Source organism: Leptonotus elevatus, chromosome 9 (genome assembly GCF_054856555.1).
Source record: "Leptonotus elevatus isolate MCC_2025b chromosome 9, RoL_Lele_1.0, whole genome shotgun sequence".
In the NCBI taxonomy this organism is placed as follows: domain Eukaryota; kingdom Metazoa; phylum Chordata; class Actinopteri; order Syngnathiformes; family Syngnathidae; genus Leptonotus; species Leptonotus elevatus.
The window spans coordinates 15,052,556-15,077,347 of NC_141247.1; the positions used below are offsets into that span (position 1 = coordinate 15,052,556).

Below are 24,792 nucleotides of genomic sequence, written 5' to 3' on the forward strand. Positions count from 1 at the left end.
TGAAAATATATGATATCCCCAAAATAGCCAGGTTTCACGTGATGTCGCACACCTCTGGACATGCCCTTAACAGCCATGTTGGAGGTAGACAAGTTGCATTGTTTTGGTGATAGCCAATGGCAAAAATGTCAGAATTTCTGTGTGGTTGCTGCAACAGATGTAATTCACTTGTGTAGTGTTAAAAACGAACGAATGTGCATTTCCTTGATGAGTGAACTAACTATATATCCCACAATCCAATACTACGAGTACTACTGTACTGTATATGAACATCTCTACTGTGTAGTAGTTAGGGAGTAGGGAATGAGTGAATGATTCGAAACACAGCTTTTGTTTTACTTTCTTAAAAAAAGTCATTGCATTATTTAATTTACAGAGCAAAAAGAATATTCATGTATTATAAAATACAGTACATATATGTACATACATAAGTATTATGTTTCTTTAAGTAGCATCATGCATGTGATGAAAACAAAATGCATTGAAACAATTCACATTTGCAGTACATTTGTTTAAGGTCAGCAGTTATATCTTCTTTTTTTTATTTTTTATTATTATTAAAAAAAAATTGTGGATTGAAGATTTTCAGACATTTTTAATGTTGCTGCTGCTTGGACTGGAACTGGCCACAATGGCATCTGAGCTGGACGTGGTCTTACTCTGAGCTGGACGTGGTCTTACTCCCCCTGAACATGCAATACAAAGGACACAAATAGACACAATTCAACAAATGCAACAACGGTGTCGCTCTTTACATCTAATTTTGGCATCCTCTGATTTTTCATGTTTGCTCAGATGATTCTCCAAAGTACTCACGAGAGGTTTGCGAGGACACGGGTCACTGCTTTCGGCTTTAAGCAGAAATGTGAGCCATTTTTTGTGCGGACACTGTGAAAATATACAGTACAGGTGAGAAATATTTGACATAATACATATTTTGACTTTACATCTGCTTGCAATATTATGGCTACACTCCAATTCGGGATCCTTTTCTTATTTGAAAACAATTATACAGTATTAAGTATTTAAAGTTAAAGCAAAGTCGTTCCTTGTTGCGCATAATACCCCATTCCAAACTTTGATCAACTCTTACATTATCTCCACTTTGTTGCAGAAGGTGCTTTTTGGGTGTATGGTGACGTCTTTTATTCCAAACTTTGAAATAATAGACTTCTCGTCTTCTTTACACAGACAACTCTGTGATTTATTAACTAGAGAGGGAAACAAAAGCAAAATTAGTGATTCATCATAGCCTAGCATTTTTGTAAACTGTTTCACAAGAGTTCTGATAAACCGCCAGTAGAGTGTACATGTGCTGCAATCTGAAATAATGAACAAGAAAAATAAGAGTTAGAACTTACGTTGAGCTGCACACACGTAGATGGCGACAGCCAGCAGAAAAATAACTTTGATAGAGCACATGGCTGGTCCGCTGTTCGGTCAAGGATACGCTGGGGCAAAAATAAGGAGCTTAAAACTCTGCCTGAATGAAAATGCCGCTGTGCGCCTTCTTTTATACTCGCACACACCACAGCCTTCCTGTATTTGAGGGGGATTTTGTGTATGGAAAGTGAAACTTCCGACCCACAAGGAAAGAAAAATTACGCCCACTATCTATCTATCTATCTATCTATCTATCTATCTATCTATCTATCTATCTATCTATCTATCTATCTATCTATCTATCTATCTATCTATCTATCTATCTATCTATCTATCTATCTATCTATCTATCTATCTATCTATCTATCTATCTATCTATATTGTAAATGTGGCATTTCCTTCAAAGATATACTGTATATGCCTCCTATAAAAAGCATTTTACTACGCATCTCATTATATTATGAAGTAGAACGATTCGGTTCGATTCAATGCGGTCACATTTTTTTCAATCAAAGCTGAGATCCAGCGTTCTTTGAAATCTAATTGGTGAAAGAAACAGTCCTATGCTAATATAGCTCGATATAAAGAAGCCAGCACTACTGATTCTGGAAGGCTTGGACAGATTAAATTTACACGACAACACATAAATGGTAAAAATTTGATTTGTACCATTAGTTCCCAAGCAGGGCACAGCCATAAGTAGTTTCGTTTCAAATCAAGGAATGGCGTAACAACAGTTTTGCTTGTACGTCCCTTTTCAAGATAAAGGGGAAATCCTTTTCAGGACTTTTGCTTTGTCTCCCTGGAAGTCTCACTTTCTTTCTCTGTAAACTGAAGAAGTAGCAGGAAAAAAAGTGACTGATGATGAAGCAAAAAACAACAACTGATGTCTGTGCACTTTGCAGACCACAAATAATTAAGATTATCATTACATCTGATAAGCATTAACGTACAGGGGTGACAGGTATTTAGTTTTGATCGCCATTTATTTGTTATGGAGGTTAGCAGACTACTTTTCAAACTGATTTCCATGGCCCTGAGGGGGTGACGCGACTTGAAGAGAAACCCATTAAATATTGGCGAGGATCCAAGTCAAGCAGCTTTTCAACTTTAGAGTCTATTCTATGCATGGGCCGATATTAGATTCGGTAGACAGTAAATGGTATGATAACCATGAGCAAAAAAAATATTGCCGTATCATGATATTAAAATTATAACACTTATATGCCCCTTTTGAAATATTTGGTGACATAAAAACTTTTTTTCTTCTACTGAACACAATCTCACAATGTATTTTACGTTTAAACAAAACTGAGATTATATGTTCCATATTAAGTTTAAATAAATAAATAATCATTACCATTCACATTGTGTTTTTAATTCTTAATAATTCACAGTGTTTCATAGCTGGTGTGCTTTGTTTTTATTTAATTTTAATTTTAAAAAAATTACCCAGGAGTTACTCATGTTGACCTTGGGGGCTAACTAGTACCTGCTGTCCCATTCTTTTTTCTTAATGACAATGCACATTAATCAACATAGCGAAAAACCATTAGCTACAAATTAGGAATATAATTCTGCATGATCAAAATCACAACATGTATGCAATTGTCACACAATATTGTTCTATGGCTTTAAAATTGTGGGTAAGTGCCTTTTAAATTAAACCTTATATTTGAAATCCTGCCCATATGTAGAGAGTGACTGTTGTCTCCTTGGATGAACTGCCTTTCTGACATCCAGACTGCATTCATTCTGGCTGAATATTTAATGTATTTGAATATTACATGGCTTGTTCCTCTCTTATTGGGGGCGACGTCAGCTCCACTGTGGCACAGAAACCAACAAGGCTTGTCTTTGTGGTTCTCACATACGAGGAGTTGTTTGACAATCATGTTTATTGGGAAACTTGTCATTTGGGTAGGTATGGTGAATGTTAAAAATGAACTTTGCCCGGGTCTCGGTGCTACGGGGGCCGGCGGGGGTGGCTGGGGTTTGATGTCGTGCCCGCCCCGCTCCAGTGGGCGTCCTGGCACCTCGGGCGGGACCCAGTATCCGGGGGGCGAGCCCTATCGCCCCGCCGGACGGGTCCCATATGCCCGCCGGGGTCCCGGTGGGGTGGGTGGGGGTTTGGTGGGCCGGTGCGCCTCCTGCCCCCGCCTGGTTGGGGAGGGCCCCGCTGGTCGCTCCTCTTAACTCACTACACTAGGTTTGCACAATACACTTTTATAGACATATAGGGCACATAACACACTTTGGGGGGTGGGGTAGGGTGGAAACACCGTCTTCACCCTACAACTCCCCTCCAATTTTAATACACCACACAACTTGGGGGGGGGGGGCTTGTGGGGGTGCCATCGGTTGGGGGCCGCAGTATAGAGCAGTGCTGCGGTCCCCTGTCCGTGTCCCCGCCCCCCCGCCCTATCTATTTTTTTTAATGCACCACATACACTCAGTGTCGGTGTATCGTGGGGGGTGCGGGGGTTGGGGGCCGGTGGGGTGCCTGGCGGGCCTGCAGTGCCCCGTCCTGCTGCGTTGGGTCGGGGGCGCGGGCCGTGTTGGGGCGGGGGGCGCTCCTGCTCCTGGGTTTGCTCTCCGGCCGGTGGCCCTGGCGGGGCCCGGGGGTCGTCCTTTGGCGCTACCGCGGCCTGGGGGGCCCTGAGGTGTTGCGCTTGCTCTGTTCCGGCGGGGGTCGACGGCTCCCCTCTTTGGTGGAGCTTTTCATGCATGCCAGATCCACCACACCAGCATCTACCGAAACTCAGACACAATCTGTTTCCTCCTCAGGTTATTGAATCGGTGGAGGCTGGTGTCTGCGGATCTCACGCGGCTTCGTCTGTCCTTCCTTCCTTTTCTCGGTCTCTCCTTTGGTCTCTTGAGGCCTCCCTGATTTTATGTTTTTTGGATTTGTTGGGGTCTGGATGTTTCTTGTGCTGGGGAGGAGTTCTGGTGGGGGGTGTCTGGTCGGTGCTGGATTTCACCTTCCTTGGTTTTCTTTGGTCCCCTCGGGTCTCCTGACGGCGGTGTTCGGTTTAGGTGAACGGTATGAGATTTTTTCTAATAGGTTTTTTGGTGAGCTAACAAATACACGCACGCACGCACGCACGCACGCACGCACGCACATACTCACCCACACACACACACAATTTTTTTTTAATAATAATAATAATAAAAAAAAATAATAATAAAAAAAATAAAAAAATAAAGAGCAATGATGATGACATTTCCGAACAATACAATACTGAGCTCTTTAAAAAAAAGAAGAAAAAAAATAAATAAAAATGAACTTTGCATTTCCTCTTTCTCCCACGGACGGAGGAGGTGTTTGGAATCTCTGAGAAGCATAAAACCAAAAATCGTGAACCCCGGCAAGGAACGAAACCACAGGAACTAATAGCGTCAGCAGTATCTTCCTGTATAGACAAGACCTTTGCGGTTGCACTTCACTTGAAAAGTGACCTGTTAATTCACAGAAATACTGTGGCTTTGATATCTATTGAATGGAAGATTTGCTCTCTCTCCTTATTCAACCAAGCAAATAATCAGAATACTTACCCTAACATAGAAGAAGTAGTTGAATAAACATGCCTTGCTATGTTTTTTATTTTATTTATTTGTTTAAACATGGCACTAAGTAGGGCTGCTTAATTATGGAAAAAATAATAATCACGATTATTATAATCAAACAGTTATTTTTTGGTACGAAACAAGAAAAATGTTTAAACATTTAAAAAATATTAAGACAAATACAATTATTTGAAACACTATAATTATGTAAGGACCTTTTGGACCAAGCAACATTTATTAAATTAGTAATTTTAAAATAAAAAAGGTGCAGATATATAAATTTAAACAACTCAGAACTAGTATTAATAATCTTTCATTTTTGTTAACGATTATGCCGATTTTGTAATTGTGGAGTGTAATAATTGAAATTGTAATTGAATTTTGATTAATTGCACAGCCCGAGCACTAACAATAAGTTTAGAGTCTCAGGTGTGGCCTTTTTTGGTGACCCTTTGTTGTTGAATTTTTATATTCTATCATAACCAGCACCCCTCTCTCAAAGTAGTGACAAAGTGAGGCCAATCTCGTTATTTTTTTGGAGACGGATATATTTTGAGTTGACATAAAAAAACAAACACCAGACAAGACAACATTTGAGCTTTGATTTCCAAATAGATATTTTTGGATCTTATACAGATCTTAGAAGGTAGCATTATTTGTAAAGGACATTTTATTTTTAGGTGAGCAAAAGTACTGGAACAGATTAAAATAGACAACAGTGAAAAAGGCTTACATTTGCTTGCAATATTTGCATCAAGCATCAAGTCAACGTTTGCATTCTTTTTTTCTTTTTTTTTTTGGCTTCACTAATTTTTGCCAGCTTGTGGGCGTGCTCTTTTATTACTGCATCAAATGACTGGCGATTTACAGTAAGTGTACTGGCACAAGCGGATACACCTGATTCTAAAAATAAAACTTATTTCAGACTCTGATGACCAATAAAACAGTTCCCCCACCCCCCCCAGTCTTCCCATATGACTCAATGCCAAATGTTTAATGGACTTGTAGTGGGTGAAGGCCGCTAGTCCATATAGGTCTAGTGTGACTGACCCCAGTAGTTTGACAAGAACAAATATTCTGAATGTCATACGCAAACATTTATAAAATGCTTTACTTTAATGCATGCAGTTATGTTTATTGCTCAAACACAACCTGTGCTAACTTTAACCTAGCCATCCGCTGTGGTCAAAATTAATAGTGTGATTAATCTGCATTAATACATGATTAATGTGATATTTTTTTGGTGATTAATTAATTAATTAATTAACGCTTTAACTTTGACAGCGCCAATGAATAACCAATTCATTTTGATCAGTCATTTAAAAATACAAGAGAGAGAAAAGGCCCAAATCACGCTTCTCCGTTTGATTGAAGAGTCTAAATTGCCCATAGTTGTAAATGTGAATGTTTTTCCTTTGCACCTAACCTGCAGTTAGACCGGTGGTATATTTCGCCTGACGCTCCAACTTACTGAAGAGTTTAGCCTTGGATAGGCTCCCATTCTTCCAGGCCCCGATGACAGCCTGCCCCCTGGTGTGTAATAGTAATATAACATCCCAGAATGCATTTGTGGTTGAAATATTTCCGTCTCAACCTTCTCAGATAAAAAAAACAATTTTAGTTGAGTACTTAGAGGATCATTTTGGATTGATATACAATCAAATGGTTTCTTTTTTTCCCAGCTCATGTTTGCATGGCTCATTTACAGCCTACTGGTGGATCAAAAACAACAACATGCATAATGCATGCGTAGGTTCAGTGTTGACAGTTTGCCTCCACCTCTCCACCGCTTGTTTCTTCACACGTGTTTACCAGAGCTGGAACCCACACTAGTTGCCATAGAAACACCCGCTCTTGGCACTGATACAGCCTGTCACAAGAGTTCATTTTCCATAGGTTTGCAAATGCAAGAAAAACCAAACCAGAGCACACAGACAACACATCACCCACTTTGAATGAGAGTATAAAATAATCTTTTATTTATGAATCATCACGTCACAAGACAGTGGAAAGTATAAAACGATTTTGCAGATTTGTTGTTGTTTTTGTGATCAACAGGACAACAGTTGTATATTAAATTATGGCATTCATGGGTTAAAGATGAATAATCACGACAAAGTAGTTTCATCATGTAGATACATACCTGAAATACGTGTACACGTTTTCTAATTCCAGTATTACATCCTGTTTCCACCAAGCAGCACAGTTCAGAAAATTTCATCCGTCCTTTTTTTTTTTGAGTGGGATACTTGTCCTGACTGGGCGAGAGGTGGGCCAATCACAGGGCACCTATCTGGAGTCTTCAGTTAACCTGAGTGTTTTAATGGACAACATGCAAACCTGGCAAACATGCTGTGATGTACAAAGGTCGCCACATTACGCATGTACTGTATCTGTATCATGAAACAATATTGTTTCAACATGACTACCTTTTCCAAAGATTGTTTGCATTTGGTTAAAGATTATGTTTTGGATAAAATTGTGAAGCAGAGGTAGAAAATCTAAAGACAGGTAAACAGTTAAGATACGTAACTGTGAAGTTAACACACCTTAATTTAACTCAACTTAAGCTAACACGTAGTTTAGCTAGGGTGACCAGATGTCTCAAATTAACCGGGACAGTACGTTTTGTTGCACTTTTACACGGGTCCAGTCCCTTTGTTGTGTTTTTTTTTCTTTAATCCAGTGTCAGCAAGCCAAATGTTTGTTTCATGTGTATGTCTAACATACAGTTGTCATAGCGATTAATATGACAAACCAATTAAAAAGGGAATTTAACTACTAAATTCCTTCCATTTATTTCACATTCACATTTGCTCGCTAGCTGACAAGTTTTCGTCATACCGGAACTAGAACTATTTCCTGCTTCCGTATTTAAGAATCATGGGAAAGGTAGTCTTACTAGCCTAATGCTGCCAGTCAGACCCAACGCAAGCTGAGCTTTTCTGGCGGCATATTCCCAGTGTTACAATAGCTACGGGACTGGGCGAGGTAAATCACACAGTTGGCTTCCGATAACTGCCAGGATTGAGCAAAAAAGGTTAGATCGTGGTGAGTGCGTTGTCTTGTTTAACGCTTTTAAACAATTAGCCCAGATAGATTTATTTAAGATTTATATAAATAGTTCCTGTTGAGAATTTATTGTATATTTGATTTATTACTATTATTATTATTTATAATTTTGAGAGTCTGGTCACCCTAGCTAAACTGTGAAGTTAACTTAGCTTAATTTAGCTAAATTTGAGCTAACTTGCGGTTTAGATGTCAAACATTAACGAAACTTGGAAACAAAACTAATTGAGAAGACAATAAAATAGATGGTACGGAGTTTTGAAACTATTAAAAAAGGTGATTATGTTGGTACAGCTATCTTGTGCAATTAGCGATGCTGAGTGTAAAGTGGCTAATGCGATTATATGTCGTGTCAGAGCAAGATTGTGTGACTTGCTGAACGCACGTAACGACTTCACTGGGCTTGCTTGATTTTTGCCACACACAATTGGGACTTGCTTTACCATTTCATCTCGACTTGTACCATTCTGAGCGGAACTGTGTACTGCTTGGTGGGAACATAGCTTAAAAGTTTGTTTCTCCTGAATGTTTTTGATGTAAGGTTCTATATCTCAGTGATGGCGGGGAGCATGCAGGCTCGCATTCGTCCCTCCCTCCAAGCTGACCTGCAGTCAGAGATCCACTGTGAGACCATCGAGTGCCTCTTGTTTGGGTTCGCACCCTCCCCGTCTGCTTTGCTGTCTGACACGCTTCCCTTCTCGGCCGTCAGCGTGGGACGGTTGTGTTTTGCGGAGACGCTCGGAACGGTCATGCCAGTGTTGGTGTGTATCTCAGGGCAGCTGCACGTGCGTTGCCGTGGGAGACCAGGACTTGCAGCGTGGGGGATGCTGTGAGCTCTTGAGCGAGTTGGCCTGTCCCACTCACTCTCGCGTTGCCTTCCATCCTGCGGGTATGCCCTGGATCCTGACTGACAAGTCGAAAGGTCGTTGTGATGCCCGTAAAGATACTCCAGGGGGTCCGAGCTGCCTAATACTTCATTGCAATCTACCTGCTGCACACCTTTTTGTCTCTGCTTGAATGTCAAGGATTTAGTCTCAGTGAAACGTGACGCCCGCATCCTCTGGTGCACTCCGTCCAACTGTTGTTGTGCACAGGGTGAAACCTCACCAGCGGGGAATGTGGGGTGCGCCAGGTGGCAGATGGAGAGGAGGTAGTCATCAGAGGAGATTTGGTCAGCGACACATTGCGTGTTTGCCTCATTCAAATCCCTCAGTGTCTCCTCGGTGCCCTCGCTGATTGTGGGCAGTAGCAATCCTTCCTTGGAGAGCAGTTTGGATCGTGGCCGCATAGCTGAGGGAGAGCGTGGGGGGGGGGGGGGGGGGAGGTGCAATGTTTATTGCCAAAACCAATACACATGCTGCAGTAGTGAACATAAACATCAGCTGGGATCTGTTTGTTGTGAATTCACTTCGCTGAAGCTCTCTAATGTTGTGGCCTGACCTTTAGACCATCTTAATAATAATCTTCCCTCATGTGTATACTGTCCGTATAAAAGGCAACACAAATATTACAAACATCTTTCTGTCTGATGCAGTGTAGTTTTACCATTACATCCACAAAAATAAATAAAAAAAGGGCACAGGAAATTCTACAATTTCCTGTAATTAATCTTTATGTATTACAAATAACACATATTTCTTCATCAATCTATGCCAGTAACCGTCATTTTTTTCTGATTGTAGTACACTATGTGACATTATTATTTGGTTGTGTGCCGTGAGCTTTTTCTGTAGTTAATTATGCAATTATTAAATGTTGGAAAAATATCTCAGCTAACGTTGTTGTCAGTGCGTATGTAGCGGAGACATGTTTGACCGAGACTCCACCACGAACACAATTTTGACATAACTCTTCATTGGCTGGTGTTTTTAAAACAAGCACATCTATACCATTTCAGTCACATGGATGGTTTGATTCTTGAATACCACATATCATATCAGATCCCACGCAAACAAATGAAAATGTGTAAATAAATCCAAATGATTTGACTCTATGCATTCCCATCTTAACCCAGCGTAACCCACATTATATTTTAGTCTCCACCTCAATCCAAAAATAGAGCAAGCCAAACCAAGATGCCAGCCTCTCCCGGTCTCTTCCAAGGTGTAGCAAAGTGCTAAATTTAGAACGCACCTACAGTTAAACATGACTCAAAGTGGTACCAGTGCAGCTCTCTTTCCAGTCATACAATACGCTATGTATGTTCTCTTCATGCATTACAAGTAATAATGATTATGTAAGTGAATTTCTGCAGTTGTTTTGACACTCACCTGCTCGCAGGGGCTCTTTGGCTGATCTTTCCTTTTGTAAAGCGGCGAGCTCAAATGTCAATGTGGCGCCTTCCCTATATAGCCGAGTGTTTGTTTATCAGGTGAGATGCTGGCTGATGGCGCTTCTCCTTGAGCGTGCTCTGTGGCTGCTGCTGTCTCTGACCAGAGGCAGAGGCAGAATGCAGATTTATCTTCTGCACGCCCCCTCCCCCCTGCTTTCCCTCCCCAGACATGCTCTCCCTCTCCTCTCCCTTGCTTACTTTTGGTTTGCCCTCCTTCCCTGCCTCTAAAAATAGACCCACCATTCATTTCCTCAGCCCATCATTGGGCGACTGTCTTGATAGAGGGAGAAAAATACAAGGCAGACAAAGATAATAAATGAAATCCGCGAAATAGTTAGCTTTATGTTTTACATTTATTAGAAATGTTTTAAGGCTCTAAAACCCCTCACCACACAGTTTATACACTTCTCATCGAGGCATTTACATTTTCTCACATTTCTCTCGTTTAAACGGTCTCAATGTTCAAACCTTCATACATTTTATAAAATAGGTACATTACTGTTATACTGTCAAAATTGCACACACAAAAAAATCCACGATACAGCGAGGCAACGAAAAGTGAAGTTAAAGTACCACAAATTCTTTCTCTGCATTTGACCCATCCCCTGAGGGAGCGGTGAGCAGCAGCAAAGGTCACGCTCTGGAATTATTTGGTGATCTAACCCCCCCAAATATAACCCTTTAATGAGAGTGTCGAGCAGGGCAGCAACGGGTCCCGTTTTTATAGTCTTCTTTGGTATGACCCAGCCAGGGATTGAACCCCCAACCCACCAGTCTCAGGGCAGACACTCTAACACCTATTGCACTGAGATGGCACTGGAACTCTGTTATAGCGAGGGAACGCTGTATCTCAGGGGGCAGACATTTTTGTCACTTGCTGTCGACTGAAAATGACGTCACAGTGCCTAAACGATCAGCTAACAGGTGAGTCATGATTGGTTGTTACCAATTTAATACGAATGTGATTGTGAGAGCTTTGCATGTGTAACATATAATGGACAAGTAAGACTACTGGGTTGGAGAGAAAAAAATCCTTTAAAGATACAATAGTTAGCATCAAATGCGTGTGGGGTTGTTTGTATTATTCAGTGGTGACAGATATGTGTAATGGTGTGTAAGATACTACACAGTATGGTGCTCTACGGTGTCAAAAGATTTAAAACATTTAATCTCACACATATTGTCCCAAAAATAAATAAACAAATAAATTGAACATTTTCCACCTGAAGCAGTGAGAAATAACTAAAAAAGTCATGATAGGATGCATTCGTCTATTGCTAGACAGTCAAGCCTGAAACGCCTGTGGTGTATAAATCATTTTCAATTCTTTTCATCATGTTTGTGATTCACGTGGCATCCCGTGACTTCTCATTCAAAGTGTTTGTGCATCTCTCGGGGGCTTGTTTGACCTCCGACAAGTCAGAGTCAGGCACTTTTGTGACTATTTATGGTTTTATGTGGACCAGTCACTGCTAACAGGATTTGCCTAAGGACATTTGAGCACACAGAGACAACACATGCGTGCACAAGGCATGCACGAGTCCCCATCAGCCAGGATTTTTTATTTATTTTGTAATTTTGTTTTATTTGTTTTAAACTTGGAAACCACAATTTGTAACAAGAAAAAAACACATAGAAAAAGTGAATAAGAATGTGTTTTTATGTTAGTGGGCATTTCCTCACAGTTTTGTCATCACAAGTCATGGTCTGCAAAGAGCTTCCACAGCACCAGAGGGATCTCGTCCAAATATATTGGTCAGCAAAAGAGTACAAACAATACTTAAAGTTATTAAAATTACTGTAGGCAGTCATCATCAAGTGGGGGAAAAAATGGCACAACAGAAGTGGACAAAAAATGTATTAAAAGTGTAAAAAAGAAGAATCATTACTTTTATTAAGACAAAGTTTGTATTTACCTTATTGTTTTAAAAAAGAAAAAATATATTTGGATTGGGGTGTGTAGACTTTTATATGCACTGACTGTACGAGTTTCACTGTACATACACAATAAACTGATATTTGAGACCCATGACAGTGATGACACATAGAATAGAATAGAACGTCCACATGTTCGCAATAAACTATACTGTCTGTTACGTGAGCCACATTGATTCGAAGGCGAGTTCCAAGACTTGAATTTGATGTACCTAATTCATTTACCGTTGCCTTCAACAGTTTTTACCTCAGGTTGAAGTCAGGTTGTTTTTTGCATTCATGTTTACATCTAGCCATTTTACAGCAAAGGAAACATGCCGCAGTGTTAAGGACAACTGGGATTGTGCAAAAGCTGCATTTAGAATTGATTTGCTATCCTCCTCCGCAAAGACGTATTTGTGGAAAAAATTGCCGTGTCATTTTTGCAACCCATGAAAATGGTTAGGTCAGTTTACCGACAAGTCACACTCTAATCCCAGTAATTCTCTTCTGATATTATTTAAATGACTAAATTAATATGCATAAGATTAAACTATTCAGTGAAAGTACAACATGGCAATGGAGGCTATTTATAACGTGTATGAAGGAAAGGAGCATCTTTTTTTGTTGGTTTAAGGGTGTATTATTGTTAATGTTTCATGCCATGTGTTGTGTAAAGTGCTTTGTTACAGCTGCAGCTGTTGTGGAGGCACTATATTAATAAAGTCGAGTTGAGTTACTCCGCCTCTTGCTCTTAAGTCACCTATAATAGGCTCCAGCACACCTGCGACCCCAATTAACATAAACAGTAAGAGAATGCATGGATGAATGAATGGATACACCGTATATGGACCGTGGAACAATTTGATGACGCTAATCAGATGATTGTCCCGAACTAACTCAAACTGGATTAAGCAAGCGATATCTTATATAACTATGGCCATTACAATTATGCAAACGACTGACTCGTTATGCCGATGTTCCACATCTGGGCTGCATGAGTGACACAATTGTATCCAACATTTTTAGTGGTGGAAATAATCAAGAATGAAGAGACTATTACGTAACAAGAATGACTCAACGCGGATACATTGCAAAATACCACAGGCATTTAAACTTTAATAAATATTAAACATTGCGTTCTTTTTTATATGTACAGATATCGTACAGAAAAATCTGTTGGTGCTTCAGCCGATGCTTCCAGTTGGAAATATATGAATAACTTAACTTTGAAAGCATAAATCCAAAACAACCCTGAAAGGGTCTATGTTGACAAAGCTGACAAAAAGACATAAATTTTTTTTTTTTGATAACGTTATATTATCTCTATTTTTCTGTACATCAAATCATGAATCAGGAACAACACTTTTAGCACCACTGACCACAAAATATCAAAACTGACTGACCAAAAACATGCCACAAACTAATTTCACCCCTCATGACTGAAAGGTGACATGGTCTGTATACAAATAACTGAGCCAAGTCAAATAGTGTTCAGATAAGTGCGTGTGGCGCTTTGTCAAACAGAGAGACTTTGTGTGTATACAAGTATTTAAAAAATCCGTTTTTCATAAGGTCCCCTTTGAACTTTTTCCAGCAATAGCTTAATCGTATGTAAGTAGGAAGCACGGCGTGTCATATACCTTACCAGTTGTTCATATCTTAACTTCCTGAGAAATGAGAAACCTTTGCACATGCAACTTTGGGAAAGGCAACATGAACCCAGGTAGTTTTAAAATGAGTGAACTGGAATGTGAACTTGTGTTTGTGCAGTATTTTCAAAATACCTGTATGTATACGCTACTCAAATTTGCAATTTTACGATGAACCCAATTGAACTTTTAATGAATTAGATTCATTGGACTCATTATTATCACTCAAGGGGAAATTAATCTTACAGTCTGCGTCAATACTTTTTTTTGCAACTTGATGTTCTCTTACAGATTTGATTGCAAACATTTCCAAGATCGTCCACTTCTATGCCTTTCTGTGACTCTTCCAGTCTCTCCGTATCTTTGTTGCAGCCTGCTGATGGCACTCTGAGCAGTGATCATTTGAATCTGGATACATCCAGTTTTGAAGCCTCACAATGGCGAAGTATCAATTGTTAGGTGTCAGCTTGGTCTCATGATGTCAAATATGTGAACAGCGTGAAATATCATGTTTTAAAATGGAAGTCAACCCCAAATATGTTGTATGTTACCTCACTAGTCTAAACACGACATTCTGAATAATTATATGTTTGTGGAATATGAATTCAGCAGCAAAATCCTCCTGTTTTTAGCAATCTCAGGTGGCCATTTTGCCGCTTGCTGCCGACTGAAAATGACATCACAGTTGCTCAAGGCTTAGTTAACGACCAATCACAGCTTGGCTTCAGAAAACAGGTGAGCCTTGATTGGTCGCTACTTGAGCCCTGCACAACTAGGATGACATTTTAAGTTGACAGTAGCAAAATTGCTGCAACCGCTGGGTGGAATTGGCACCCGTTTTGGGCTGTTAGTAATCAAATGACTGTGTTTAGACCAGTAGCTGCATACATATTATTGTAAAGACTTTTATTTGGTTTGCCTTCCCCTTTAAATACTAATTCTAATTACACCATAAACTTTATTGGTCTATTTATTGATCAAACATTGGTTGTGAATTTTGCCATTCAGTTCCAGTTTTGAAAACAAGCTGACTGAGCAACTGAACAGTTGGACATACACGTTAAGTTAACCTGTAAAGGTTCATCCAGAAATTTTACCTGAAAGAAGAATATCCCCAATTTTTTGGGGGAGTAGTGTATATGTACAGTAGTTTCACTGCAGTTGTACATGTTCTGTTCTTAGTGTTACCTTGAGGTATGGTTTGTATCATAATTTCAAGTGTTCTGTCCATTTGAATTCCAGGTGGTACTGAGTTGCTCCTTGAGTGCCAGTATCAATAGTACCGATATATCAGTCCTCATCAACAGTTACTGAACATGATTGTGGATTATTTGGACGAGTAACAAGTTTGCTTATATAAAGTGCTACTTAAACTAGATGTGTGTTTCTGCTACAGTTTCAGATTTTTTTTTTTAATTGCAAAGAAACTGTTTTCCAATTCAGTCTAGCAGTTTTTGGTTTGAAGCCCCGATAAAGGCTATTGCGGCAGCTCAGTCTGTAAAGGCGTTTGTCTCTATAAGAGAACTGACGTGGTCTATCGCTCTGCATGGCCTCTCTTCATCCTGAGCAGAAGGTTTCGCTTCTCCTCCAAAAGCTCCTGTATGCGTTTGTTCCTGGTCTTTTCCCGGAAGTTAACACGACGCTTCGGGATCAGGTTGTTCTGCGAGATGTCATTGTCCCTACCGGTATTCCTGTTGTATAAGATGTCGACGAAGTTGTTCTCATTGTTGTCTTTTAGTCCTTGCTGGGGCGGGTAAGTCGTGCTGGAAAGGGCTGTGACGACGGGGTCTGGTGTTGCCGTGGCGGCAAGGACATTCACAGGGACGTAATCGGAAAAGTCGACCCAGGGCGAGGAAGCCAGATGGGTTGCGTCCTCACTGTTAATGGTCGGAATTATCACAGTCAAGCCGTCGTCTCGCATCGTGGTGTGACCGTAGGGCACCGTGACGCCGTCGCCGCTCAGGACGGCTCCGCTGCTGGCAACGACATCCCCGCTGCTGATTATCGTGGCATCTGTGTACGGCATGTTCCCGCTGGGAATCGTAATATCTTCGAAATTGCTCGGTGTTGTGGTTCCCAAGTGAGAGTTGTCGTCTGGAAGCAGCAGAGCTTCATCTGTTGTTGAGTTTCTAGTGATATTTGTAATGTTGACTCTGGAGTCAGCTCGAGGCAGGTTTGCAGCTGTGCTATAGATACTGGTGGTAGAGGGAGGAGTGGAAGAAACATACTCTCCGGTTGACTCTGGGCCTGTGAATGGAGTGTCCCATGTTGTGGGATATGAAGCTGTTGTTGCAGGTATTGTTTGCTCTGTGATGCTATTTTGTTGAACCTTCATCGTCTTTTTCTGGTAAGTTATCATTTGTTTTTGCTTAATAGATTTTGAATCTGAATTAGAGGAGTTTTTGGGGGGAATTGGCTTATTTTTAGGAGTTGGCATGTCTTTTTTATCTGAGTGAGACTTTTTGGGGGTTGTCTTTACAATCTTTTTTGGCGCAGTGTGAGCCGGCATAGTCTTTTCCAGTGTTGTGATAGCTGGTTTAATCATTTTGGGAGTTGAGTTAGTAGGTTTGATCTTTTTGGGTGTCGTTTTAGTGGGATTAATCTTTTTGGGAACCGTTTTGGCAGAGATCGTCTTTTTGGGAGTCGCTTTGACTGGGGTAGACTTTTTAGGGTTCATTTTGATTGGTGTAGTCTTTTTGGGAGTTGTTTTGATCGGGGTTGTCTTTTTGGGTGTTATTTTGATTGGGGTTGCTTTTTTGGCAGCTGGCGTAGTCTTTTTGGGAGCTGTCTTAGCGGTGGTATTCTTTTTGGAAACGGGTTTGACTGGTGTCGTCTTTTTCGGAGTTGTGTTTCCTTTAGTATTCTGTTTGGGAAGTGTGTTTGAAGAGTTATTTTTTGGGGGAAATGTTTTGACAGTGGTTGTCTTTTTGGGAGCACTCTTTTTATTGAGTGGTGTAATCTTTTTTGGAGTAGTACTTGTCTTCGGTTTTGGATTGACCTTTGGTGTGGCCACCTTTTTGGCAGTACTCTTTTCTACAGTCTTCTTTTTTGGCAAATTCACTTTTGGGGCCTTTTTCTTTGGCTCCATATACTTTTTAGGCTTAGATACCAGTGGTGTTTGAGTAATGTTTGCTGTTAGATGGATGGCTGGAGTTAATTTTGTGGGAGAGTCAGTGGCAGTTATAGGACTTGGATTATTTGTAGTGCTCTGTGGTTTTGGATTTAGGCTCTTGTCTATTCCTGGGGCAGGCACAGGAAGGGGTTCCGCTGTCGGCCTGGGGAAGTCTGTAACAGCTGATGCGGTTGCCTCTGATAAACTGAGTGGGATTAGAGAAGACGTGGAAGCTGCTTTTGGGTAGGTGGTTATCAGTTCTGTTATACCGAGTGAACGCAAGGTGGACTGATGGCTCGGAGTCATGAATGTAGGAGGATGAGTCATGTTCCAGGAGTTGGTGGCGGCATCTGGAATGACAGTCACTACAGCTTCAGTAGAGTGGGCGGTGGAGGTGAACAAAGAAGTGAGGCCAGTGGGTGGATGAGCTGTGACGGGGGACTGGGTGGAGGCCATGGGTGTTGATGTGGAGTTGGTTTCAAACTCTGTGACTGTAATATTGCTGCAAGTCTTGCAGCATAGACGCTGATAGTCTGGTAGAGAGCAGTAGCGGTTCAACACCTCCATGCGGCAGATCACAGAGCGGTCTCCATGACAACGGCGACCTGTGAAAGAAACAAAAAGATTGGTATATTTGATCACAAGTGTATAGTTTGTATGTATTGTGGAACATTCCCAAAAAGTTACATTAAGCATTAAATGCATATTTGTCTACCAGACATGCGTGATTGTGTGTAGGAAGGCGAGTGTGGATCCACACCGTGCACAGAACAGGTGTAAAGCCGGGGCCATTAGCAGAAGGTGCAGGGAGGAAGAAGAGGAATACCCAAAAATGAAGAACACTGGTTAGATTAGTCCACAGAAGCTGAAATGGAAAAGTTGCCAGTCTAGTGGTTTCAGTATTTCCACTGTCTGTCTGTCTGATTGTTGTCCTCCAAACACATCTGATGCCTAAGCTGAATGACACTTCAGAAAAGCTTTGGCTGTGCTCCACTTTTTAACTTTGTTATACCATACCAGTAAATGTTATAGATATGTAGCTTAGGGATAGATAAAAAAAACAATAACAGATCATTTTAAGAAAGACATACAGTATATCCCAATATAACATTTTTCATTAAAATTGCATGAAGTATCGGCCTGATACCGACACCTGGTATCGGTACTCGCCCATCAATTATGTTGAAGTCGATGACTAATGAGAGAAAGGGGACACTTTTCAAAACATTTTTATTGATACAACTTTGCTGTTTGAGAATGACAGGAACTTAAACAATGAGATGTACGCCCGCCTGCTCAATATATAGATATATTCTTTTCTTAAGAAAAATAATTCAACTGTATCGAAAGTTACAAGTTCACAGTCACTTTGGTAAAACACTTCAATACTTGGAAATCAACCAATCTGGTTATCGACCGAGAAACAAAAAAGTAGTAGTACATAAATGATATTTGCTGTCAAAATGAAATCCGTGATTTCCATGATGATGTAAAAACTGGAATGGCACATTAAGTGTCATATGAAACATTTACAAAACATTAATACAATTTCCCTGATAAATCAAAGTGCATATAGACGCAGTGCACATAGTCCATCTGAATGTTTCTTCAACGTTAACCGAACGTTGGCCAGCCCCACGCAGCAGGCCAGTGAAGCCACAAAACAGTTACCCATAGTATAGAATATTATAGAAGATAACAGTCATGAACATTATTAAATACAGTCAACACCAATGTTATATACAGTATCGCACTGCTAGATCTGGCTTGGTCTCTTATAGTCCAACTCCAGCAGAAGGAAACCTTGGATAGCTGGCTACATAGTCACAACATAAATATGTGATCACAATACAATGAAGTGTAAAGTCTGAAGTGTTTCTGTGTCATTTTTTTTTGTTGGTTTTTGTTATAAGGTGTAGTATGTGTCTATACCCTAGGCCCTTTGTAAACCCTTCCCTGTAGTCAGACATTGGGTCCAACATCTCCTTGGTAGGTTTGACGGTTGGCGGGTGTGAGTTTAAGTTGGTTTGAAGCTGCCTCTATTCCAAGTGAAACTTTGAATGAGTAAAGCCATCTCTTTCACAGATAAATGCCATTACATTCAATCCAAGATAAGGCATTGTTCATGTGGTTAGTGTTCATTCCAAAAAAAGGAGAGAAAAAAATGATACCACCGGACGCTCGTGAAATCAAAGTTTATGAGGTATTTCTGTAGCTGATCGAAGGGTGGAGAAGCCCAAATGCAGACGCACACACGCATTCAGACTCACTTCCCTCACGAGTATTATTACTCAAAATTTCCTCCATGCTAGACAAACGTGCGCCCACTCACGCGCACACAACAAGCAAAGGGTGCAAATGTGGATGACAAAAAGTGATTGGAGTCCTAAAGCAAACAAGTGAGGTGGAAATAAACTCTTAAGAGAGAAATGGAGAGGCAACTAACTGACCAAGTCCTGCATAATATACGTCTAACCCCCCCACCACCCCACCCCAAACAACTTACCTTTATTAAAGATTCTTCTGTGTTCATGTAAAATCAATAATTAAAAACAAAACAAAAAAACATAACAGTCGGGATCTGAGCGATCAATAGCAGTCCAAAGGTTTGAGGCAAATAAGCTACAGCTTATTCATGGTAAAACATAATTCATATTATTGTTATTCATAGAGGATTTAGATTTATAGGTATATATATTTATATGAATACAAATATATTTATATGTATTTGTTTAAAGTCTGCAAGCACAAATAAGCTGCATTTATTGAACTTTAGTATAACAGTCAAAGAGAGGATGGCTGATGATGAGGTGAAATGGGGAGCAACCACAAGTGGTCAGACTACCCTGTTTTGTTTTGTTTTGTTTTTCTCCGTTTGTTGTTTGTTTTGAATCATCAGCCTTTGCTTTAAGGATATTCACCTCACAGTTCCCTATCCCAAAACTCTATAATTGATGTCACTTCCTGTCCCTGTGCTGAGTTCCTGTTAATCTGAGAATGGAACGTGGAATGAGACGCCGTTCTCATCCCCGAATGGAACCAGGATGTGAGATGAGCACTTGAGCAAAGATGTCCTCATTGTGACAAGATCACATTCACAATAAAGCTTTCGTATATATTTTTTAAAAACTTGATTTTTTTTTCTCTATATAGATATTTATATACCTTTTCTGTTTATGTTCACATCTGTTTCTTCTCACAATGACAGTGCGCTATAAAAAAAACGAGCACAACTGTATCCCCCAAGTGGTAACCCATGACAACACGCAGATAGCTCGCGCAAAAACATGGCTGCCAAACGCAGGTGGAGGCCCTCTGCACGCTCTCTTTGACACTCTCAGAAAAAAAACCTGTCGGCTTTGCCACTTGGATCTCCGTCTCAGATGTTTTTTTTTTCTAGATCTTTTGAGTTTTCAACTGGCCAGCGGTTACAACAACAATGCTCCACACAGGAGATAGAGATAGCAAGAGAGACAGAGCAAGAGAGAACCAGCTTGCACACACAGGAGCCAGAGACCTCCCCCAGTCAGAGCCGTCTCAGAAACGTTGCGAGAGAGGGAGAGAGACAACACCGGCCCCCACCTCCCCCAAAAAGAGAAGCAAAAGCTTTGCCGCTCGCTCTTGGATGCGGGCACAGGCACAGGACGTAAGGGGAGGGGCGCTTCAGGGGGCCAGCTGGGGGCGGCCCTGCTGAGACAGGAGGACAGAGATGGGGAGAGCCCAGCGGAAAACAGACATGCCGCTGTGGAGGCCGGGCTGGGAACTATAGAGGGAGGTTTTACGTGAGGAGCTCTTGTGGTAGTTGGAACTGGGGCGGGACAGCCACTGGATCAGGATGTTGCCGTTCTTGTTCAGGTCTGATGGGCCCTCTGTCATAGAAAGAAGGAACTCGTGTGAAGGAAATGTGTCATGTTTATCAACTAAATCCAAGTTAAACTGATATGACAATTCACAATGAAGCCCAAGTGTTCTCCGATGACATCAATAGTAAACAAACCCTAACATCTCCTTTGACCGTGGCAAGAGTGATTGTGAAAACCACGCATGCAAGGAACGCTGACTTTTTAATCAGATGTACGATAAAAATGCTATTTTAATATCGACAAAATATGTGTGAAGTACGTACTTTTAATATTTTTTCATATTTGGTAATACATTTCTAAATGTATAAAAGATCCATTCAAGGACGGCACATAATTGTTGAACAACAAAGAAACATGAGGTGCAAGAACTGATTTTTTTGCAAAAATTACTTAAAATTGTAATATTATTGAGGTAACACGTTTGTCTTGCATATCATTCCATTTTAGTATAAGAGTCAGTGTCATCTCAGTACAAGACTCAGTGTAAGCACAACTAAGCCACATCTGCTATCTAGTGGTAATTGATAATATTGCAACTTAACTACACTGACCCTGTATAATCGCAGTTCAGCACCCACGGATCCGCATATTTTTTCACCTTTGTTTTTAGTTTTCAATATTTGTTTAAATTTTTTATTTTTCATTGTTTTTCTGGGGTTTACTTACATATTTCCTTCAGTTTTTAGTGTTGTTGTTTTTTTTTTGTCGGAAATGTATATTGAATGTTCATCAACGTTTTTTGAAGATTTTTTAGGGGTTTGTAAAAAAATAAATAAAAATCACGTTAAAAAAAATAGAACACAATTTTCTGTGGGCATTGCAAAATGAGTCAAAATCCAGTAAAACAGCCGGGAGCGAAGGGGGTTAGCTTTAGTGAAAATGGCTGGGAGTAATTTTTTGTGTAATTTTGACAATTGTTGCAACTATTTTCTATGTCTTATTTTTTCCTGCCTTTTATGTCTGCTGTGTCATTATGATTGCCTTGTTGTATTTTGTGGGACCCCCTCGTAAACCGGATGTTGCAACAACAACTATTTCAAATTGAGGTCAGAGTCTCTGTTGTGTCAGAGCTAATTAACTCATTTGCTCCCCAAAACGTATAAATACGTTCTATTTTAAATATTACCATGCTCATAAAGACGTATTTATACATTTTGGGGAGTAAACGTTTTTTTAATGCTAGAACATACAGAAGGCATTGATGCAGCCTCTGAATCAAGGACCTACTGTCGCCAGCTGCCCATACCTGGCTTAAATAATGATTTTTTTTTTTTGTGATGGACATATGAAGCTTCATGAAGCACTTGTGATATATTTTGACTCTAAAGGCACTCTTGGTTTAAAGATGTAGTGGAAATTTAAACAATTTGTAGTGGAAATGTAATCAATTCCCATTTATCTTCAAACCAAGAGCACCATCTAGAGGAGTCAAAATATATTGCAAGTGCTTCATGAAGCTTCATTTCCTCATGTCTCGGTTTTATGCTTGCGTGGTGGTCGCAAAGTGTCACATTCACAAGGGAACGCATCTCCGATTGGCTAGCCTTCTTCTCTACCATAACATGTGACTGTGAAATAAATGTAAGTCGAAAAGAAGATGCTATGACGTGTTTGTAAGAGAGCCCCTACAACTTGTTAATAGACATGGTGGAAATTCAAAGTTAAAATGATCATTTAGGGACTGACTATTAATTCCTATGATAGAAAGCTCTACTCTTGGCTGTGGTAGCCGTAGCCTAAAGGCTATGCGTGACTGTGACTGATGCTGTTTGATTTATAACCTGTTTGGCTATGATAGTTGGTCTATTGTTGGCTGATAAAACTAGAGCAACCGGAGTTCTGAAGGATGGAGATTTTCTTGCTACTCACTAGGACATGGATTCATCCGACACATTTTGATGGTGTCGGGCTTGCTGTCCAGACACAAGCCGATGGTGTTATCCCTGGTGTGGCACACAGCCTGCCTCTGCTGAGTGCCGTTACCGCAGGTCACTGAGCACTGCAGGCACAAATTGAGAATATCCGTGAGCTGAAGTGTCCTTGAGCAACATACTCAACCCCCAGTTGTTTTTTGAGCCGCTATATACTACAAATGAATGCCCATTTATCATTTCAATACGCAATATTGCTCATTGAAAGATTTCTTATTAACTCATTCACTGCCATAAATTCATTAAAGAAAAGAAAAAGATTATTAAAAATTAGGGGCGACAGGCGATTACAATTTGTAATTGTAATTAATCGCATGATTTCACTAATTAACTCACGATTAACCACAAATTCTATATCTGTTCTAAATGTACAATAAAAACAATTCTAGCTTTTCATACTCATGTTAACAAAAGTGGATTTTCTTTTTAACTAATAGAAAGAGTTAAAATGAATTGTAGGCATCTATAGCCGTCAATGGCTATGAATGAATTCTAAAAAAAGAAAGAAATGATTATTAAAAATTTGGGGCGTCAGGCAATAAAAATGTGTCATCATAATTAATTGCATGACTTCACTAGTTAACTCACATCTAATCACAAATTTAATATCTGTTCTAAATGTACAATAAACAAATTCTAGGTTTTCCTACTCTTGTTAACAAAAGTGGATTTTCTTTTTAACTAATAGAAATAGTTAAAATGAATTGTAGGCATCTATAGCCATCAATGGCAATGAATGAATTCTAAAAAAAGAAAGAAAAGATTATTAAAAATGTGGGGCGTCAGGCAATAAAAATGTGTAATCATAATTAATTGCATGACTTCACTCGTTAACTCACATCTAATCACAAATTTAATATCTGTTCTAAATGTACAATAAACAAATTCTAGGTTTTCCTAGAAAAGTGGATTTTTTTTTAAACTAATAGAAATAGTTTAAATGAATTTTTGACGTCTATAGCCGTCAATGGCAGTGAATGAGTTAATGTTTGCAATCATACCTGGGACCATGGTCCCACCCTCCACTGGGTTGGGCAGCCGTGTCGGTTGCAAGACCTGCGGGTCTCCGGGCGGTCGTCGTTGCAATATTTATTATGGATAGATCTGGTGGTGTTGTCGTCTGACGGTTGGACACAGCTGACCAAGCGAACTTGCATCCCGGTCTTTCCACATGGCTTGCTGCAGTTCTGCCATTCACCTGTCACCCAACTGAGGAGAGAGAAGCGAGTTTTTTTTAGGTCATGTGGATTGAAAACAGAAACATTTATAAATGTCCGTAATGCTGTTGTCGTAGATGATTTCATAATTGTAATCGTGTATAGCACTAAAAAGAGAACCGTTTTTTCCAGCGTATATGCATCATGTAGTATACCAGCGTAGGGTATATCATGAGAACATTGTTATTATTATTGCCATAGGGGTTGGTGAAAGATTCTGGTTGGTCACCCGGTGGGTAGTAGGTGATGTCTGGTCGGTGCTGGATTTCACTTTCCTTTCTTTTCTCTGATCTTTCCTCGGGTCTCCTGACAACTTCACGACTCGACTAGCTGGATTCTGAAGTATTCGGTTTAGGTGAACGGTATGGGATTTTTGATAGATTTTGGGTGAATTAATGTGTACACACTCACACGCATGCACACATACACACACACGCACATGCACATACTCACACACATACAACAAAAAAAAGAAAAAGAGAGAAAAAAAAGAGAGAGAGCAATGATGATGACATGTCGAATCGGTAAGATTACCGAATGAACAATACTGAGCTTTATCTAAAAGAAGGAAAAAGAAATAATATATATATATTATTGCCATAGTATAGAATTGGATACTACGGTAGTTCTGGTATTGCATCATGTAGGCTTGTGAAACATTGTGCACTGCAGTAAATCCGCCTCCATGGCGGATTCTGAGTTTGCAACCCTGCTATTTCTCAGATTTTTGCCATACAATTAAATTATAA

At 40.1% G+C, this 24,792-nt stretch overlaps 2 protein-coding genes and 1 long non-coding RNA gene across 4 annotated transcripts in view; all 3 read right to left on the reverse strand.

Moving 5' to 3' along the window:
• Positions 1-364: 364 nt before the first annotated feature.
• LOC147168515 (uncharacterized) lies at positions 365-1,508 on the reverse strand. Its single transcript, XR_015095959.1, has 4 exons — positions 1,362-1,508; positions 1,094-1,211; positions 817-888; positions 365-686 (listed from the first exon to the last, which is right to left on the reverse strand). It is a non-coding gene; the product is annotated as an uncharacterized LOC147168515 (long non-coding RNA).
• A 5,398-nt stretch (positions 1,509-6,906) lies between these two features.
• LOC147168516 (uncharacterized) lies at positions 6,907-10,486 on the reverse strand. Its single transcript, XM_086084141.1, has 2 exons — positions 10,293-10,486; positions 6,907-9,312 (listed from the first exon to the last, which is right to left on the reverse strand). Exon 2 carries the CDS (start codon positions 9,308-9,310, stop codon positions 8,567-8,569), a length of 744 nt encoding a protein of 247 aa, XP_085940267.1. The 5' UTR covers positions 9,311-9,312; positions 10,293-10,486; the 3' UTR covers positions 6,907-8,566.
• A 2,869-nt stretch (positions 10,487-13,355) lies between these two features.
• LOC147168517 (A disintegrin and metalloproteinase with thrombospondin motifs 2-like) overlaps positions 13,356-24,792 on the reverse strand; it is a 120,307-nt gene continuing 108,870 nt past the window's right edge. For both annotated transcript variants that reach the window (XM_086084753.1, XM_086084754.1), the window contains 4 exons: positions 23,828-24,035; positions 22,765-22,894; positions 20,815-20,901; positions 13,356-17,637 (listed from right to left, as the gene is read on the reverse strand). In XM_086084753.1, the coding sequence (XP_085940879.1) occupies positions 15,455-17,637; positions 20,815-20,901; positions 22,765-22,894; positions 23,828-24,035 (2,608 nt within the window). In that variant the 3' untranslated portion in view covers positions 13,356-15,454. The remainder of the gene's footprint in view (positions 17,638-20,814; positions 20,902-22,764; positions 22,895-23,827; positions 24,036-24,792) is intronic.